General features: G+C 42.5%; 1 protein-coding gene across 1 annotated transcript; it reads right to left on the minus strand.

Moving 5' to 3' along the window:
* Window positions 1–2,484: 2,484 nt before the first annotated feature.
* On the minus strand, window positions 2,485–19,168 carry LOC132882670 (uncharacterized protein C14orf132-like). The gene is made up of 2 exons (XM_060915753.1): window positions 19,018–19,168; window positions 2,485–2,740 (listed from the first exon to the last, which is right to left on the minus strand). Exons 1-2 carry the CDS (start codon window positions 19,042–19,044, stop codon window positions 2,528–2,530), a joined length of 240 nt encoding a protein of 79 aa, XP_060771736.1. The 5' UTR covers window positions 19,045–19,168; the 3' UTR covers window positions 2,485–2,527.
* Window positions 19,169–20,965: the final 1,797 nt, after the last annotated feature.

Here is a 20,965-nt window from a genome sequence, read left to right on the forward strand (position 1 = left end):
GAATGCAGAATGTTACAGATATTTGACCAAAGTTTAATATAAAAGAGGAGAATTACATTGATCTTGCTCCTGAATTTACCCGTGATGTGCACTTTAAAGAATTGGTTAGTACTGGGACAGGATACTGCCTGGGAAGACCAGATCCTGGCGTGAGAGGGACTTTGACTGACTTGACTTAATATCATGACTTTCTTCAAATGAAAATCTAAAGAACTCACAAATTAAACAGTGTCACGGTTACTAAGCTGTGAGTTCAGCTGCAGTTCCACCAGCCACCACCAGGGTGATGGAGAAATATGCTGTTCTGCTGGTTGATCCATGAGAACCGTGGCTGGGGCTAACGGGGCCATTCCAGCAGATTTTGGAAGTGATCTGTCACATAAATGTGGGCGGAGTAAATATGCAAATGAAGCCGTGACAGAAGCAGCGTAAGACGCTGGTAAAACCAATGGCGGCAGCGACGTATAGTGATGTGTGGCCTTATGGCAATGACAACAGTGTGTACTGTTTTCACAACTGCAATATGGCATAGCCACAGCAAGACAAAATAAGCCACGCCCCTTAAGAGGTAAACTTTCACTTTCTGCAGAATGTTGTTCTGTGAACATTTTGAGCTCAATGGTTGCAACAGAATGTTACGGTCACCCCAACATACCCTACATAAGCCTCATGGATGCCTTTACAGGTGCGACAGATGAATTCATCCAGCGCTTGACCCACGGCAATTTTCAACACGACAAAACTTTCCAGGGATGGAAGCCACGCCCACGCTCTCTCGGTTGGCAAGGTAGCTCCCTGGCTCTCATGTGTTCTGATGAAACATGTCCCTGTTGACCCCAGAAGGCTCAAAATCCTCTCCCGTGCAGTGATTCCAGCTGTGTGAGATGTGGACACTGTACTTCAGAGAAATCAGTCTATAAACACCACAGACTTGATCATAATGTAGATTTAATTTCTATATCAAAATTCATCAACAAACTCAAGCAGAGACGAAAAAGATAAAATAGCGTTCTGTGTATTCTATACATTTAAAGCTTCAAAAAAATCCATACCTCCACAGTGAACCTACTAAAGGCAAAAGTATCTAATATATACAAAATATTCATAAATATTACACAAGTTATTCTTCTGTTTGTTTCATTTCTCTCAAAATGTGAACAGGAAATCGTTACGACTCATGAGATATACCGTCATAACCTCAAGGATAAACTGCACTTTAAACAACAGCAATAACTAAAAAGAAATCTTAAATAAATATACTGCATTAATATGGCACATCAACACGCGGTCCTGATAAATAACAAACAAACAAACAAACAAACAAACAAAAAATTTAATCTTGAACTGATGAGCACTAAATGTTAGTGCAGAATTGTGTAGAATAATACGCACTCACAATAACGTCTGAACATCATGTATAAAAAGAAAAATTAATTAATTAACATAATAAAATTATATTTACGTGTCCAAGAACCGTCTCAGCAATGATTTGCGTTAAAAAAGACAAAAACTGTATCAGGACCTGAATTTGGATTACTGTCCTTAAACAAACAAACAAACAAACGAATGAATAAATTAATGTGTCATGTGAGTGAATGCGCTTCATCTTGAATTCCTTTCCTCTGAAGCACTATTCTTTCTTTCTTTACTGTAAAATACACAACTTTTTGACAGAGTTTTCAGCACAAAGCCTTGTGTGTGTGTGTGAAATCTCGTAGCTTACACATCCTGTTCTAGAATTTAAAAAGAAAGAAATGAAAAGAAAACGCATTAGTAAAAATCAGGTTCAGCTTAAATTGTATTGAATTGTGTGTATATCTGCTGGAAGAAAATAAACGTAAATGTAAATATGCTTCATGAATCAGGTCGAGGTGTAAACTTGGATCTGACTCGCTTCATAAATGTGAAACCAAACCAGAGAAAGTTTAAGATTCCTGCAGCATCGTGTCATAAATGTGTAATGTCTGTTATATTCCTAAAGCAGTGTGTTAGAGGAGGTTATATTTTCACCTCCGTTTGCTTGCCTGTTCTTAACGCAACTCAAAAAAATATAGTGAACGGATTTGGATGAAATTTGGTGGACAGCTTTAGTATTATCCTCGATTCAACTGATTAGATTTTGGTGTTGATAAGATGTGGCTTGGTGGAGATATGGACTCTACCGAGTGCCTTCTCGAACTAGCCTACGTAGCATAAAAATGTAACTATTGCTGCAAAGTTCACATTATCGTGATTTTCACGTCTGATGATTTGTTATGGTCCAATTCATGCTCTTGTTTACGCGCTTGAGTATCAGGAATATGAAACATATTCACATCAGATCTAAATCTGATTGTTGAAACTGCTTCAGAATTCCATCTCTCTAAAACACAATTCACAAATAAAAACATGACCTCAGTTTTTTGGTGAAATGAGAAAGAATAAAAACAGAGTGACAGTGAGACAGAGAGAAAAAGAGGAAAAGGGAAGAATACTGGGCTGAAGTTGTTGAGTTTGAAGTGACATTTATTTCCCAAAGTTCCCAAACTCAGAATGTGCAGGCGTACACAACTCCGACCACCACGATGTTTGCGATGGTGGCAGAAATGGCGATCCAGAGCCAGATGGCATCGCGGGAAACCCGTTGTGGTGTCTCCTGCTGGTGAAGAGCGACGCTGGCCGAGGAGTTGAAGAGTGAGTGATCCGTGCTGTAGTCGTCGTTTGGAGATGAATCCATGAAGGCACCCGTCATTACAGGGATCTGAGAACGAGGGATGAAGAGGAAGAGGTCAGTAATGAATCCCGAAGCGTTTACTTTACACCATCGGTAAATGTGATGACAGATTTTGAACTTTATACACAGACGAGTGCTTAAATTATTATTTAATGGAGATTAGTCTCGCTTAACTTAAACACTTAAAGACTGTTGATTAATTCTGTCTAACAGCAGATCTGACAGAAGCGCAGGTTTACATTAATGCACTCATTCTAATACGTTATAGTTTCTACATACAGTAACAGCTCATTCACAGGGGCGGGCCCAGCAGACGCTCCACAGAAATGTATTTTTTTTTTTTTTTAAAGTGTGTTATTGATGATACAGTGAAGTTTTCTGAAAGTAAGGAGATGTTTATTTATGTATTTTATTCTGGAAGGAATCTCCAGTGTCATTTATTATAAATGAAATGCATTGCGTGTCTTATAATAAATGAAAATTGTAATCTTTTTCAAGTTGCTTTTTTTCCACGAATTTCTCATGAACGTTACGATGTTTTTGTTCCAGACATCACGCATCTCATTCCAAGCACGATGTTCACAGCGTCTGTAGGATTCTCAGAAGGAATACGTTAGATGGGTCAAACATTAAACCCATCGTCACTCTGAACTCTTTAACCTGCGAGGGCTGAGGTCAGATCTAATCCCTGATGGATGGAGGGATGGCATTATCCCTCTGTTACAGAGCAACAACATTCATTCTTTCTGAACCTCATCATTATTCTGAGAGAACACTGCTGAGACTGTCTCCGTCTGTGTGTGTGTGTGTTGTGGAAACAGGTGAGTTGTCTTGGTGGTGATGAATTAGAGTTTGTCACGTCCTGTGATTTATACACTCTAAAAAAGGAAAAGAAATAAGGAGGTGTAAAATAACAGCTGAGAGGATGTTCAGGTTATCAGTGTAAACACCATCCTCTATGTCTGATGGGGCAGTAGTGAGTCTGATGGGGCAGTAGTGAGTCTTATGGGGCAGTAACGCATCTGATGTGGCAGTAGTGAGTTTGACAGGGCAGTAATGAGTCTAATGGGGCAGCAAAGACTCTAACGGGGCAGTAATGAGTCTGACAGGGCAGTAGTGAGTCTGATGTGGCAGTAGTGAGTCTGATGGGGCAGTAGTGAGTCTGATGGGGCAGTAGTGAGTCTGATGGGGCAGTAGTGAGTCTGATGGGGCAGTAATGAGTCTGATGTGGCAGTAGTGAGTCTGACAGGGCAGTAATGAGTCTGATGGGGCAGTAGTGAGTCTGATGTGGCAGTAGTGAGTTTGATGTGGCAGTAGTGAGACTGACGGGTCAGTAATGCATCTGATGTGGCAGTAGTTAGTCTGATGCGGCAGTAATGCATCTGACAGGGCAGTAATGAGTCTGATGCGGCAGTAATGAGTCTGATGCGGCAGTAGTGAGTTTGATGCGGCAGTAGTGAGACTGATGCGGCAGTAATGAGACTGATGGGGCAGTAATGAGACTGATGGGGCAGTAATGAGTCTGATGCGGCATTAATGAGTCTGATGGGGCAGTAGTGAGTTTGATGGGGCAGTAATGAGACTGATGGGGCAGTAATGAGACTGATGGGGCAGTAATGAGTCTGATGCGGCAGTAATGAGTCTGATGCGGCAGTAGTGAGTTTGATGGGGCAGTAATGAGACTGATGGGGCAGTAATGAGACTGATGGGGCAGTAATGAGTCTGATGCGGCATTAATGAGTCTGATGGGGCAGTAGTGAGTTTGATGGGGCAGTAATGAGTCTGATGCGGCAGTAATGAGTTTGATGGGGCAGTAGTGAGTCTGATGCGGCAGTAATGAGTCTGATGGGGCAGTAGTGAGTCTGATGTGGCAGTAGTGAGACTGATGGGGCAGTAATGAGTCTGATGCGGCAGTAATGAGTTTGATGGGGCAGTAGTGAGTCTGATGCGGCAGTAATGAGTCTGATGGGGCAGTAGTGAGACTGATGGGGCAGTAGTGAGACTGATGGGGCAGTAATGAGTCTGATGCGGCAGTAATGAGTTTGATGGGGCAGTAGTGAGTCTGATGCGGCAGTAATGAGTCTGATGGGGCAGTAGTGAGACTGATGGGGCAGTAGTGAGACTGATGGGGCAGTAGTGAGACTGATGGGGCAGTAGTGAGACTGATGCGGCAGTAATAAGTCTGATGGGGCAGTAGTGAGACTGATGGGGCAGTAGTGAGACTGATGGGGCAGTAATGAGTCTGATGGGGCAGTAATGAGTCTGATGGGGTAGTAGTGAGTCTGATGTGGCAGTAGTGAGACTGATGGGGCAGTAATGAGTCTGATGGGGTAGTAGTGAGTCTGATGCGGCAGTAGTGAGACTGATGGGGCAGTAATGAGATTGATGGGGCAGTAGTGAGACTGATGGGGCAGTAATGAGTCTGATGCGGCAGTAGTGAGACTGATGGGGCAGTAGTGAGACTGATGGGGCAGTAATGAGATTGATGGGGCAGTAGTGAGACTGATGCGGCAGTAATGAGTCTGATGCGGCAGTAATGAGTCTGATGGGGCAGTAGTGAGAGTGATGGAGCAGTAGTGAGACTGATGCAGCAGTAGTGAGTCTGATGGGGCAGTAGTGAGTCTGATGCGGCAGTAATGAGACTGATGGGGCAGTAGTGAGTCTGATGGGGCAGTAGTGAGTCTGACGCAGCAGTAGTGAGTCTGATGGGGCAGTAATGAGTCTGACGGGGTAACAATGAGTCTGATGGGGCACTAGTGAGTCTGACAGGGCAGTAATGAGTCTGACGGGGCAGCAATGACTCTGACGGGACACTAGTGAGTCTGACGGGGCAGTAATGAGTCTGACGGGGTAGCAATGAGTCTGACGGGGCACTAGTGAGTCTGACAGGGCAGTAATGAGTCTGACGGGGCACTAGTGAGTCTGACGGGGTAGCAATGAGTCTGATGGGGCACTAGTGAGTCTGACAGGGCAGTAATGAGTCTGACGGGGCAGCAATGACTCTGACGGGACACTAGTGAGTCTGACGGGGCAGTAATGAGTCTGACGGGGTAGCAATGAGTCTGATGGGGCACTAGTGAGTCTGACAGGGCAGTAATGAGTCTGACGGGGCACTAGTGAGTCTGACGGGGTAGCAATGAGTCTGATGGGGCACTAGTGAGTCTGACAGGGCAGTAGTGAGTCTGACGGGGTAGCAATGAGTCTGACGGGGCAGTAGAATGTCTGAGAGTTTGAACATACACTGTAACACAGTCACATTGGTCTAAAAAATATCTGGCCTGAGCTTTGGGACTTGCCTTCATTTCACTCACACACACACACACACACACACACACACACACACACACAGAGAGAGAGAGAGAGAGTTGCTATGGTAACCACAAGTGGAAGCTCCTAATTATGACATATGGTCAGTGGAGCAGCTGTTACAGTTACAGTCCAATGAGCAGAAGGTTGTGAGGTCACGTGTCAGAGCTGCCAGAGGGCAACTTCTGGGCCTTCAGCAATATCCTTCACCATCTGAGTGCTCCGTGTCCTGAGTCATTTGTACATTAAAAAACAAATCATTGCCAAGAGAGATAAATGATAAACACTCTGCTTCAGAAATGAATTTCTTTCTCAAATCCAAACAATTCAAAGTGCAGTTTGACGTCAGCCATCATGATGTTTGTTTAAAACCCCACGCAGTGCAGGAATCATGGGCCCTTTACAACACGTTCCCACAAGCATTACACTGCACATTCCACAGTGTTCACGTTTACTTTAGCTTTAACGTTCTCGTCTTTTGACTCAGAGCAGTTCTTATCTAGTTCGTCAGTTTTTATAAAATAAAATAGACAGAGTTAAGCATTAAGGTCTGTGTTATTTCCTAAATTGACATCAGTATTTTTGTGAGGAAGGTTCCATATTCAGATTCAGGTTACGCGGGTTCAGGTTGTGTGATTTTTCTTCAATTGAAGTGTCGGAGAAAGAACGGACTTTTCAACAACGGCCTCTGAACACAAACACTCGCCGCTAAACCTGGAAAAAAATCAGGGATAGAAAATGCAAACTGTGCCTTAAGTTACATCAAACTGCCAGACGGTGGCGCTGGACTTCACCCTGCTGCTCACGCAACAGCCACGTGCTCATGTTCAAGGTTCGAATCACGTGTAACTGTGACAAGCGTCTGTTTTCAACACACTGATCCAACTGAGTGAGAAATCAAAAGCAGTAATCAGTGTATTAATGAACTAATCAAGCGGAGTTGATGCTGCTCAGCGCTGTATCGATGTGAGGCTTCACGCTGTGCATCCAGAGCAAACTGATGAAGAGAAACTCGGCTACAGATTACTCTGATATCACTCCAGAACAAAGGAAAGAAGAAAAATAGCTGTTTTTTTTCTGCTGATAAAAATGTCAGAAAAGCGAATGACTCCATCAGAAAGTTTTATCACTTTCCCTGCGAGGGCTGTGTGGAGTTTTAAAGTCCGTGTTGGAGGAAACGTGAATAAAATAAACACATAAACATGGAGACTCATTAACTGTAATATGCATCTTATAAAATCTCTTCGAACACAAACACAAATAAAAACTGCAGCCAGTGAATTACAAAGCTCTATCCAAACTGTTCAAATGAATAGTGGGATGATGATGATGATAATAATAATAATAATAATAATGTATATAGTGCCTTTCAGAGCACCAATTTTAAGGGTAATGTACGTCTATATAGAAATAAATGTACAAAATTATCTACTAATAAAATGAGGTGTAATTTTAAAAAGTTCTCAGCTTCAAATAAATAAAATGTCCAGAAAGAATCCTAATGATTTTTTTTTTAATAATAGCCCAAGAGGAACATCTGCCTGAAAAACAGTCTGAAATTACACAATGCTCAAGTAGACATCATATGAATAAACGGTGATCACAAGAGAAAATAAATGATAAATAACGTTAAAAAGCAATGAAAATAAACAAATCCTGTGTAGAAATCACATGTGAACATAAAACATACGCACTACCTGCAATAAAGTGTGAAACAATGTTGTTCGTGTTTTATTTATAATGAAAAAATGAGATCAATGAGCTTTTATTAAAGATTTATTTATTTGACAGTTTTACGCTCTAATTACGTGCAGTGAAAAAAAAGAAGTTGGATTTATTTTGTTTTTCCTCCATGAAAGTTAAAAGTTGCGAAAGTGTGAAGGCTGTAAATATCAATGTGATGAGGAGGTGAGCGAGGATTCAACTTATAGACGAGCACAAAGCTGTTGTGATTGTTGTTGGTGTGTGTGTGTGTGTGTGTGTGTGTGTGTGTGATGATACTGAGGACAAATCAAGATGGAGATTCAGGATGATGGTGATGGTGATATTGGGATGAAGGGAAAGTAATTTAATGAGAAAGAGCAGCTCATTAAGAACTGACTCAGCGCTAATCCTTGTGAACTGTCACAACACTGAAAGTAAATGTGTGTAAATTTCCCTCAGATCCAGTGTCAGACTTTAACAAACTTAACAGAATTGACCTGCAGGATAAAGACCAACAAACAAGATGGATGAAAAAATAAACAGGCAACAAAAAAAGATAAAACAGTGATTAAAAATACACTAACGATCTATAACCATGAAACACAAGCACAGGGACATCTACAGGGGTTAAACAGAGCAGTAATACAGGTGACTATAATTAACCACCATAGCAACAGGAAGTGAGAACAGGAAACAATGCCCAAATAAGGAAAATGCAGACCAAAATAGACACAATAGTCAAAATAGGCTGTGACTTTCACTAAACTGAAAATGAGTTCTTTATCATTGCTGTGAAATCTGTTTAATCCTTTAGACAAAACTCTAATGGTTTCCATCAGATTTCTATAGGTTTCCATTAGATTTCTTGGTTACAAATACATTACCAGAACTCAACAGCAAGTTTCTTTCACAGTTAGAATAAAATGAGATAAACCAAAAGGAACCACACATTCCATTAAACTACCAATACAGGCCATCAGAAACACATTACAACCTTTAGGAGCCATTAGGAAGCATTCATTCCATTACACTATGAGTATAGACCGATGAAACACGAATCACCAGTAACATATTAAACCAATTAGAAACCATCATAAACACAATAAACCCCAATAGAAACCACTAAAAACACTTTAAATCCATTAGGGAACATTAGAAACACATGTAAACGTTTTAGGAACTAATAGGAACCATACGTGCCATTAAAGTACCATTACAGACCATCAGAAATATATTACAACCCATTAGGAACCACCAGAAACACATGAAACCCATTAGGAACCATCAGAAATATATTACAACACACAATGAATGATCAGAAATATACTAAAATCTATTAGGAGTCATGTCAATGTTGAAATGAGCAGCCAACTACATCTCCCAGAGTTAAACACAGCCTACAAACATGGCCACTGAGGACTACAAGCCCCAGCCATCGTGAACTCTATCATGTTCATCATTCTCACTGCACACACCTGGACACAATTACACACACACACACACTCAGTATAGGAGGACTCTCATTTCACTGGTTCTTTTCAGTGTATACATTCAGCTCCTGTGTTAACAATAACTTTTATATCTTGCTGTCATGTGTATCTTTGGTTTGCTGGTTATTTTTATTATTTTTTTAGTTTTTGACCTCATAACCCCTTTCTGCGAACATGAACTAGGTGCTAGTTCTGGGTTGGTGCCAGTGCTGGTTCAGACTTACAAACCTTCTAAGAACCGGTTTGCTTTTCCACAGGCTAGAGATCCACCGTAGAGCCGCATCATTACATCACTGTGTACGTCTCTGCTTTCCCAGCAACGCTAACCACCAACACAACAACAACAATAATAATAATAATAATAATAATGGACACATCTGTTTTGATTTCACATCCACACTGAAGCTCTGTTTTTTTTTTCTTCTTTAGATTAGCCAGACTAGATCCTACACTAGCTCAGTTTTTTTTAAATTGCAGTTTTAGTTTTGGTTTAGCTTTAGTTGGTCTTGTTGTTCCTGAAGATCCTACCCCTGCCCCTGATGTGAGCAGTTCTTGGTTATAGACCAGCAGAGTGTTGGTGCCAGTTTCAAACCAGTTTTCCTGGCTGAGAGCTGGTTCTTTGGCGGTCAAAATGTGATGAGCTGGTTTGAGAATAGGAACTGACTCCAAACTGACCCTCTAACTGCCTGTGAAAAAGGAGTAATAGTGTTATTGAGCTCATGTTGTTTACTGATCGCCTGACCACTGCCTGTTTTTCGATTATGTCTTTGCCGAATCCTTTGGATTTGTCTATCTGCAGTTTCAATAAACTTCAGTTACCTGCAGTTCCTTCTGTTCCTGCCACATGACATGAGGAACCATCAAAGTCAAACTGAGGCCCTGTCCACATGGCAACGGATGCAGGTGATTCTGATAAAATTGTTTATCGTTTCGGCCTGGCGTCCACACGGCACCGGCATTTTGGGTGCCCCAAAATGAAATCTTTTGAGAACGGGTTCCAGAGAGGAAAAATCTGGCAACGGCCCTGTTGCAAAGTCGTCTGGATGAGTAGAACGGATTTGTTTACAATGACGTCACAACCACATGACTGTGAGTGCTTCACGCTGGGTAGAAGTGTAACGAACTCGATGCGAGTTGTCAACAAATCCTATAACTTGGTTCATGAAACGCGCTTACAAAATATTTTCACTGTGAATATTTATTGTGTAATGGTGCAAAGTGAGAGAGAGAGAGTGAGAGAGAGAGAGAGAGAGAGAGAGAGAATAGCCCTTAGGGCAGAGTCTTTAGTCCAAACACTGTGGAAGTACTGAGTATAACCAAACTGCGCACCGCCCGTGTGCTTTCCAAAAACAAAAACAATCCCGCCAGCAAAAATAGGAAAAAAAAAGGAGCGATCTCACCTCTTCAGATGTTGGTTTAAGTCCGACAATACATTCCTCAAAAAGGGCGTAGAAGAACAAAGTAATCCATCAATGTGTAGCATTCAATTTATTCCGGACCATTAAAGAATTCTGGAGGATCTCAGAATGTTGGCGTACCGGCTTCCATCTACCCCCGTTCATTCCTTTTTCCGTGTCTTTTGTTTTACGCTACTGATTAATAATCAAAACTTTGTGGCTGATGCTACAGAAGAAGGGGTTTATGCTCATGCATCTACTTCTATTGTTCTGGTGTCTCCGATGGGACCGTCTTACAGCGCATGTAGAGGTGTGGCATGTGTATTGCATCGTTTTCAGCAAGCGTTGCGTTGCCATATGAACCTGATATTTTACTGATCCGTTGCCCATGTGGACGCGATATTTAAAAAAAAAAAATCTCGTTGCCGTTGTCGTGTGGATGCAGCCTAAAATCCCAAAGAAACCATCAGAAACCATTAGGATTCACTAGAAACCCATTAAAACAATTAAGACCCATCAAAAATATAAATCTATTAGAAATCTAATTCTTTACATCCTTGAAATTGGACCTAATGCAGGGTTTGACTGCTTAAAACTCTTCTCATTGCATCACTACATCATTTTTAGGCCACAATGAATCCATCCAATAAATAAAAAAATAAATATCTTTACAGAAATAAAGCAGTTCAACGTTATTTTACTGAAGCTCTGCCTACATTTTGTTTGAGCGAAAGGTCACATGGCTGTGTCCAATAGTACATAATATACAGCTCAGATTCTCTAAAACACAATCATAACGTCTTTCAGGTGCGACTTCAGCAGTCTGGGTTTGTGAGAAGAAGCTCAGCGTGATAACAAGCATTAATTAATATTGATAGGAAAAGCAGCTGCTGCTGTCACACACACACACACACACACATACACACACACACATTGCAGGAAGGGGAGTCTTAAAAGTGCATTTTCCAGAAAATCCTCTGGTGCCCAAGACCATTTGTGTAAATTTGCATATATTTGCATATTACATGTTCTCTGAAATAGCTACAACTAAATATACAGGAAATACAACACTTCAGATTCAAAGTAAATCTGTACTAAAGCTTCAAACATGCGGATAATAATATGTGTAAAGTCCTAACACGTTTAATATGAATTACACAGGATAAAACTGTACTTTCTTTAATTAGTTTATCATTTTATGACATCACACTGTGCTGTGATTACACTCACAGGGAGTAATGAATGCAGATTAGTTACTGATTAATGAAAACTGTGTCATAATATTATACCATAAAAAACAAGGTCATATAGTAGAATAGAATAGAATAGAATAGAGTGCCTTTATTGTCACTATACACGTACAATGAGATTAAAGGGTCTCCAATAACAGTGCAAACAGCGTGGAGAGAGAGAGAGAGAGAGAGAGAGAGAGAGAGAGACAGTCTGGTGCACAGTCTGAGGTGTATGTGGTGTTGCACATTATGGAGTGAGGTATTGCACATAAAATATTGCACAGAGACAGTCGCATTATAAATTATTGCACGAGAGAGTCACATTATAAGATAAAATATTGCACATTATGAATTATTTCAGGGTAAGGTAAGGTGCACAGTCCTGAGGTGTATGTGTTGCGTTTCACATTATGGAGTGAGGTATTGCACATTATAAAAGTATTGCACAGAGAGAGTCACATTATAAAGTACTGCACATTTATAAATTAGTAAAATAAAATAGACTATAAAGTCAGAGCATATCCGAGTTCAGGGCGGTTATGGCTTTTGGAAAGAAGCTGTTTTTTAATCTATTTGTCTTTGTATGACCAAATTAGCAGAAAACAAACACACAAACAAACAAAGAAATGAATAAACAATAAAAAAATAAGCAACATTCTCCACGTTAAAAAAGAAATATAATAACTGTGGATAAAAACAATCTGAAATATTGTTTCACTCCTTCATGGGAATTGGTCTAATGGTTTCCATTAAAGTTTCAGTTTCAGAACTGGACTGTGATTACAGGAACTGTATTAATTGTATTGGCTGAATAACACAGAAGGACATGAGGTCCATTAAACCACAGTTTATTCCCACAGACTCACCATCAGAGACTGAATCACATCAGAAAACCAGCAAACATCACCTGTTACACTATCACGGCCTTTCTGATACTGACACCAATCCACAGAATATCATCACAAAGTGTTACAAACTACAACCCTGATTCCAAAAACTGTTAGGATGCTGTGTAAAACATAAATAAAAACAGAATTTGCAAATATCCATCCATCCATCCATCCATCCATCCATCCATTTTCTACTGCTTATCCAGATCCATGTCGCAGGGGTAGCAGCCTATAGCCTGGGCCCGCCCATCCTAAGCGTGATGCAACATGAGGGCCTGTTCCGAGCTTAGTCTGGCCAGGCAGGCTATCTACAGCATTTCCAAGCTCCCGAAAAATCGGGAACCAATCAACTTTGAGCATCTCCAACGGCCCTGGGTAGAGGCGTGTTCAAGGCAGTGACGTAGTAGAACTGCGACCGGAAGCCATAGATTGTTTACAGAATCTATGCCGGAAGCGCTTCATTCACATCACGAACATAGAGCAGCGGCAAGCCTTTAACAAAGTGGTAGATGCTGTATTGAAAGCATTCAACGGGAAGTTCTCATTGAAAACGGAGCAAAGAGCAGCCCTGGAGGTATTTATTGAAAGGAAGGACATTTTCGCCTTGCTCCCGACCGGCTTCGGTAAGAGTTTAATCTACCAGTTAGCCCCGTCGCGTCACATACGTCAGAGGAAAGAGTGATGTGATTGGTTTAAGCTTCGTCACAGCCTTTTCTGGCTTCGACCAGTAGCAAACTGAGGCATTTCAGGGAGGCGGGTCAACCACGGGCTCTGGGAAACGGTTTGGCTTAATAGCTTGGCCAGACCAAATGCTCGGAGAGCTTTGAAGTCACGTTAGCCAGGCTAAGCAGCCTAAGCAGAGCAGCCCAGACTTCCCTCTCCCCAGCCACCTCCACCAGCTCTTCCGGGGGAATACTGAGGGGTTCCCAGGCCAGCCGAGAGATGTAATCTCTCCAGCATGTCCTGGGTCTGCCCCGGGGTCTCCTCCCAGTGGGGCATGCCCAGAAAACCTCCCTTGGGAGGCATCCAGGGGGCATCCTAACAAGATGCTCAAACGACCTCAACTGACTCCTTTCGATGTGGAGGAGCAGCGGTTCTACTCCAAGTCTCTCCCGAATGACCAAGTTTCTCACCCTGTCTCTAAGGGAGAGCCCAGCCACCCTGCGGAGAAAACTCATTTCTACCACTTGTATCCGTGATCTCATTCTTTCAGTCACTACCCATAGCTCGTGACCATAGGTGAGAGTGGGAACGTAGATGGACCAGTAAATTGAGAGCTTTGCCTTTTGGCTCAGCTCTCTCTTTACCACAACAGACCGGTTTAGCGTCCGCATTACTGCTGACGCTGCCCTGATCCATCTGTCCGACTCCCGCTCCCCCTTACCCTCACTCATGAACAAAACCCTGAGATACTTAAACTCCTCCATTTTAGGTAGCAAATCCCCCCTGACCTGGAGTAGGCACTCCACCTGTTTCCAGCTGAGCACCATGGCCATGGAATTAGAGGTGCTGATCCTCATCCCAGCCGCTTCGCACTCAGCTGCAAACCATTCCAGCACATGCTTTAAGTCACAGATTGATGAAGCCAGCAGGATCACATCATCTGCAAAAAACAGAGACGTGATCCTGCTGCCACCAAACCAGACACCCTCTGCCCCTTGGCTGTGCCTAGAAAGTCTGTCCATAAAAGTTATGAACAGAACCGGTGACAAAGGTCAGCCCTGGCAGAGTCCAACATGCACTGGGAATGAGTCCAACTTTCTGCCGGTAATGTGATTCAAACTCCTGCTCCGGTCATACAGGGACTGAATGGCCTGCAGTAGTGGGCCCTGAACCCCATACTCCCAAAGCACCCCCCACAGGGCACCATGAGGGACATGGTCGTAAGCTTTCTCCAGGTCCACAAAACACATGTAGACCAATTGGGCAAACTCCCATGCACCCTCCAGTACCCTTGCAAGGGTAAAGAGCTGGTCCAGTGTTCCATGACCAGGATGAAAACCGCATTGTTCCTCCTGAATCTGAGGTTTGATTATCAACCGGACTCTCCTCTCCAGCACCCCAGCATAGGCTTTCCCAGGGAGACTAAGAAGTATGATCCCCCTATAGTTGGAACACACTTTCTGGTCCCCCTTTTTAAAAAGGGGACCACCACTCCAGTCTGCCAATCCAGAGGCACTGTCCATGACCTCCACGCAATGTTGAAGAGGCGTGTCAGCCAAGACAGCCCAACAACATCCAATGCCTTCAGGAACTCAGGATGAATCTCATCCACCTCTGGAGCCTGGCCACCGAGGAGCTTTTTAACCACCTCAGCAACCTCAGCCCCTGTGATGGGCGAGTCCTCCCAAGCACCCTCAGACTCTGCATCCTCCTCAGACAACATGAAGGTGGGATTGAGGAGATCCTCAAAGTATTCCTTCCAGCATTGGATGATGTCCCCAGTTGAGGTCAACAGCACTCCAGCATCACTGTAAACAGTAGTAAAACATCACTGTTTTCCTTTCCTGAGCTGCCGGACGGTTTGCCAGAATCTCTTCGAGGCCGACCGAAAGTCACTTTCCATGGCCTCTCCGAACTCCTCCCACACCTGAGTTTTTGCTTCAGTGAGGGGAGGGGTGGGGGAGAGGGGAGGAGGTAGAGGTAACCCAGCGCAAGCAAGCAGCCGTCCGCTCCTGCAGCCATGATGGCGCTGGTCATGCACCCGCTTGTCACACTGGGGGTAAAAGCAGTGACCGCGGGAAGAGGGGGGAAGAATACGAGAGCGTCTCACAGCAGTGACCTTCAGGGGGAGATGTTGTCCCAGCAACAGCCTTGGCTGAGGCCAGTGCTGTCTGAGGGAGCCAAAAGCAGATAAGATTGGGATTGTTTGGTCTGGCGAGTAGACGCATTCTTTTACACGACCACTCTGTCTGTCCATTCTGGTCTCTGAATCAATCCGTTTCCTTTGCAAAGCCGAAAGCTTCTTCATGATGTTATCCATGTTGCGGCTCAAGTTCTGAATAGCCACAGTCTGAGTGCCAACAGCTCTGCCCACCGCTTCAATTATGTCAGGCAGCTTTATGGGGCTTTGAACAGCTGTCACCATTTCCTGATTTCCTCGATAAACCAGAGCAATGCCTAATCCAATCAGCAAAAGTCCTGTAATCATGGTTCCGAATAGGGAGATGTCTTCAATGTCCTCCACAGAAAGAACCGCCAGGCACATGACCTGCCACCACTCCCACGCATCCATCGTGTAGCCAGCCACGAACGTTCCGGCAGGACAGGTGGGTTCCCCCGAACCCAGGCTTCTCCTCGAGAAAACTGTGTCAACCAGTTTATCAATTTCAAGACTTTTAATTTAGAGAGCAGTGCGGAGAGAGTCTCTCAAAAGTATAGACAGACAGACAAGACGAGACAAGGGAGCACAAGCAGGGAAAATAAGGGAGAGGAGAGGAGAGCAAAGAAATGCAACCGCCTTCCATGAGAGCATGGGGAAAAAAAGGGTTTGAAAGTGAAATTCTTTCCCATTCTTGCTTGATATACAACGTCAGTTTGTGGTCTCCGTTGTCATATTTTGCACTTCCTAGCATGCTACACATTTTCAATGAGAGGCAGGCAGGCCAGTTTAGCACATGCACTCTTTTACTACAAAGCCATCCTGTTGTAACACGTACAGAACGTGGCACTCTGAAAAAGACATCATCTGGATGGCAGTATATGTCGCTCCAAACCCTGTATGTACCTTTCAGCATTAATGGAGCCTTCACAGAGGTGCAAGTTACCACTGTCATGGGCACTAACACACCCATACCATCACAGATGCTGGCTTTTGAACTTTGTGCTGGTAGCAATCTGGATGGTCCTTTTTTCTCTTTAGCCCAGAGGACACAACATCCATGATTTCCAAAACCACTTTGAAATGTGGACTCATCAGACCATAGCACACTTTTCCACTTTGCATCAGTCCAGCCACCTGAGGGGTCGAAGGTCACGGTTGGTTTTCATCCTTGTTCCTTATGTGCAGAGATTTCTCTGGATTCTCTGAATTTTTTGACGATATTATGGACTGCTGATGGTGAAATCTCTAAATTCCTTGTAATTGTACATTGAGAAATGTTTTCTTAAACTGTTGGACTATTTGTCCACACAGTTTTTCACAAAGTTTCGAACATCGCCCCATCTTTGCTTGTGAATGACTGAGTCTTTCCAATCACCAGTGAACCTGTTTACCTGTAGAATGTTCCAAACTGGTCTTTTTTGGAGTGTTAAAGACATCAAATTCAGAATAAGTGTATATTTGAAGAGTTTGATTCCAAAACGCTATATATCCAATTCCACTGTTTTGAGAAAAATCACTTTTTTTCTGATTACAGGATGTGATAAAAGGAAAACCACTGTATCCTGTTTTAAAATTTATCGACTAACTCCTTAATGATAATAAACTTAAAAAATGAAATCCAGAACTAATTAACAGCTTTTAACTGAACCAAGTAATTTTTTTTTGTCAAGTTGCTACATATCCACGCCACGGGGCCAGCGAGGGCCTTTCTGTGCGGAGTTTGCATGTTCTCCCCGTGTCCGCGTGGGTTTCCTCCGGGTGCTCCGGTTTCCCCCACAGTCCAAAGACATGCAGGTTAGGTTAACTGGTGACTCTAAATTGAGCGTAGGTGTGAATGTGAGTGTGAATGGTTGTCTGTGTCTATGTGTCAGCCCTGTGATGACCTGGCGACTTGTCCAGGGTGAACCCCGCCTTTCGCCCGTAGTCAGCTGGGATAGGATCCAGCTCGCCTGCGACCCTGTAGAACAGGATAAAGCGGCTACAGATAATGAGATGAGATGAGATGACAGTATTATGACGTTTGTTTTCAAATAAAGGTTGTATTATAAGCCACTACTACCCATCAAAAACCATTACAAGTCTTTATAAAGCACTGGAAATATTTACTTTTGGATAGAAAAGTGTTGTGAGGGTTCTCTTGATAGTTATGTTGCTAAATGGATTCTACTTCGATAAAAGAAGCCCACCCTCTGTTGCAGGGTTCTACATAGAACCCTTGTTTATAAAGCACATTTCATACATTAAACTCATTAGACACACCCTGAAAAACAGAATGACTTCCAGAACTGAAAAAAAAAAAATTTCAACCCAACAGCAGAGACGGTTACAGGTAGAACCCTTTAGGAAGTACAGAAGCTTTAATTATCCAGAACACCAACACAAACCCATCACAAACCCAGCTGGAACCAGGAGAGACCTGTAGTAGTCTCCATGATCCATGACGTCCATCATGTCACACACACACACACACACACACACACACACACACACACACACACACACACACACTGTTCTGTAGGTTCTGTAATTAAATATATGCAGTATTATGTCTTGATCACACAGAACAGGAAATGCCATACATGTTCTTCTTCTCCTTATGGGTTCTGTCTGTTCTGCTGCCATGGCAATGAGTCGCTAACCTGCACTGATGTCAGTAATGTTTATGGTCATGTGTTTTGTAACAGTCAGAGGTAAAGCTGTAGCTGTAAGTTTCCCAACATCTTCAGGACAAAGGAGTTTACACATCTTTACAGTTTCTCAGGAACATTTTAAATGTATTAATAAAGTGGTATTCCATATTTAATAAACAGGAAACACAATCCCAGGCTCAGCATGTTGAGGCCTCATGATAGACAAATTTCAGAGAGAGATATTATTTATTCATCAGAGGTAAAGACCTTCAAACAGTTTCTCTAAAGCTGGCCAGACAGATCATTAGCTATTCCCACAACGCTTACATCATCAGGTCTCTTATTCATTCATAAATAAGATGACGAATCAGTGCTTGGAGCAAAAACTAATTTTCATGGCTGCTATAAGAACCAGATTATACAAATGGTTAATTAATGGTTTATTATTATTATTATTATTATTATTATTATTATTATTATTATTATTATTATCAATACAATACCTACCTAGAACAAAGTTTACATTTTATTATGATAAAAAACATATATTTATGAGGTACGCACAAATGTTCAGATGGCACTGTTTGAAGCAGCACTGGGGACAACGACAATAAACTCATGAATCTTTGAACTGAATCTACATCTGAGTTCCTCAGAGTTTCTCCGTCTGTCTGTGTTCCTTCTGCCTGCCAGCAAACCGGTGTTCAGACTCAGTTTGTTTCTAAATGAAATGTATATCAGATCTCAAGCTATTTTCAATCAGCTCTCTGTTAGCATTTACACGTGAGATTTACTTTAAATATATCAGAATAAAGACATTGTGCTCATTACCTGCGCTGCCATGAAGGACAGATCCATGATGAACAGAGAGAGCAGAAGCCCAACAGGTAAAAGAGGAAGAGATGGAGATATTGAGTCCGATAACAGAGAGGTAAAGCTGTGATTAACAGACAAGGAGAAGCAACAGAGCCATGATGCAGATCAACAACAAAGAACAGCGAGGAGGGAACAAGAAAGAGAGCAAGAACAGGAACGAGAGGGGGAGGGTGAAAGATAAAGAGATTCGGAGAGACAGATGGAGACATGGGAGGGGGGAGGGATAACAAGATGGAGCGAGAGAGAGAGAGAGAGAGACACACTATACAAACACACTCCAAAGGTTTCTCAAGGGCTGTTTGGGTGGTTTACGGTTCATAGCTTGCTAACTGGGCTCTACTTGGGAGCCAGTCTGAAAGGGAAACCCTCTTGTAAGGAATGCAAGAGCAGTCCTCCACAAAGAGCAGATTTTACCGGCCTGCTGTCAAGTCAGTCAAAGGCTGTTGATGTCCAAACAATAAGACACCAACCAGTGATAATATCCAAGCAGACACAAAACTGCTTTGCCTCCTTTTTGGATTTGGGTGTCCACCAGGCCTCAGGGGAAGACCTAATGGTTAGAGAAGCAGCTTTGAGACCAAAAGTTCACAAGTTTGATTCCCTGGACTAGCAGGAATGGCTGAAGTGCCCTCAGATTATCAGTTAATGACTCATCAGTTGCACACTTCTTCAGGTTTGCTGTGAGTCCTGTCCATTTCAAAGATCTCAGGACCATGCTCGAATTCTGCACGAGCCACTGCAAAACATTGCTGTTAATAATTATATCGTCCATGTTCTCCATAGATGCTAAAGAAGGCAACTGGACTTGCTTGAAATCCTTTCAAGGAAATTGAGGTGGTAAATGTGTGGAAGTAAATTCTTCTATCAGTTTGTTTACCTGATAGTTAACTTCGCCCAACCCGTTATGTGACCTTGAGTGGAATAATTTAGAGATCAATGTGGGAAATGAAACCAAGACTCTATAGCTCAGAGTTTAAAACAGTAATCTTGTAAACCATGGGTTGCCAGTTCAGGTCTCACTGGGGCTTTAAGATGTGCAACATAAATCCTTGGATTCATCCAGCAGTTCTTGTGGATACAGTGTCATTTAACCCTGCAGTGTTTAGAACCATTTAGTAATATTTAGGATTAGGCATCTGATTAGGAGGCCTCCTGGGCACCTTCCTTTGGAGGTTTTCCGGGCACGTCCAACTGGGAGGAGACCTCAGGGTAGACCCAGAACATGCTGGAGAGATTACAGTGGTGCTTGAAAGTTTGTGAACCCTTTAGAATTGTCTATATTTCTGCATAAATATGACCTAAAACATCATCAGATTGTCACACAAGTCCTAAAAGTAGATAAAGAGAACCCAGTTAAACAAATGAGACAAAAATATTATACTTGGTCATTTATTTATTGAGGAAAATGATCCAATATTACATATCTGTGAGTGGCAAAAGTATGTGAACCTCTAGGATTAGCAGTTAATTTGAAGGTGAAATTAGAGTCAGGTGTTTTCAATCAATGGGATGACAATCAGGTGTGAGTGGGCACCCTGTTTTATTTAAAGAACAGGGATCTATCAAAGTCTGATCTTCACAACACATGTTTGTGGAAGTGTATCATGGCACGAACAAAGGAGATTTCTGAGGACCTCAGAAAAAGCGTTGTTGATGCTCATCAGGCTGGAAAAGGTTATAAAACCATCTCTAAAGAGTTTGGACTCCACCAATCCACAGTCAGACAGATTGTGTACAAATGGAGGAAATTCAAGACCATTGTTACCCTCCCCAGGAGTGGTCGACCAACAAAGATCACTCCAAGAGCAAGGCGTGTAATAGTTGGCAAGGTCACAAAGGATCCCAAGGTAACTTCTAAGCAACTGAAGGCCTCTCTCACATTGGCTAATGTTAATGTTCATGA

This window comes from Neoarius graeffei, chromosome 3 (assembly GCF_027579695.1).
Source record: "Neoarius graeffei isolate fNeoGra1 chromosome 3, fNeoGra1.pri, whole genome shotgun sequence".
NCBI classification, from domain to species: Eukaryota; Metazoa; Chordata; class Actinopteri; order Siluriformes; family Ariidae; genus Neoarius; species Neoarius graeffei.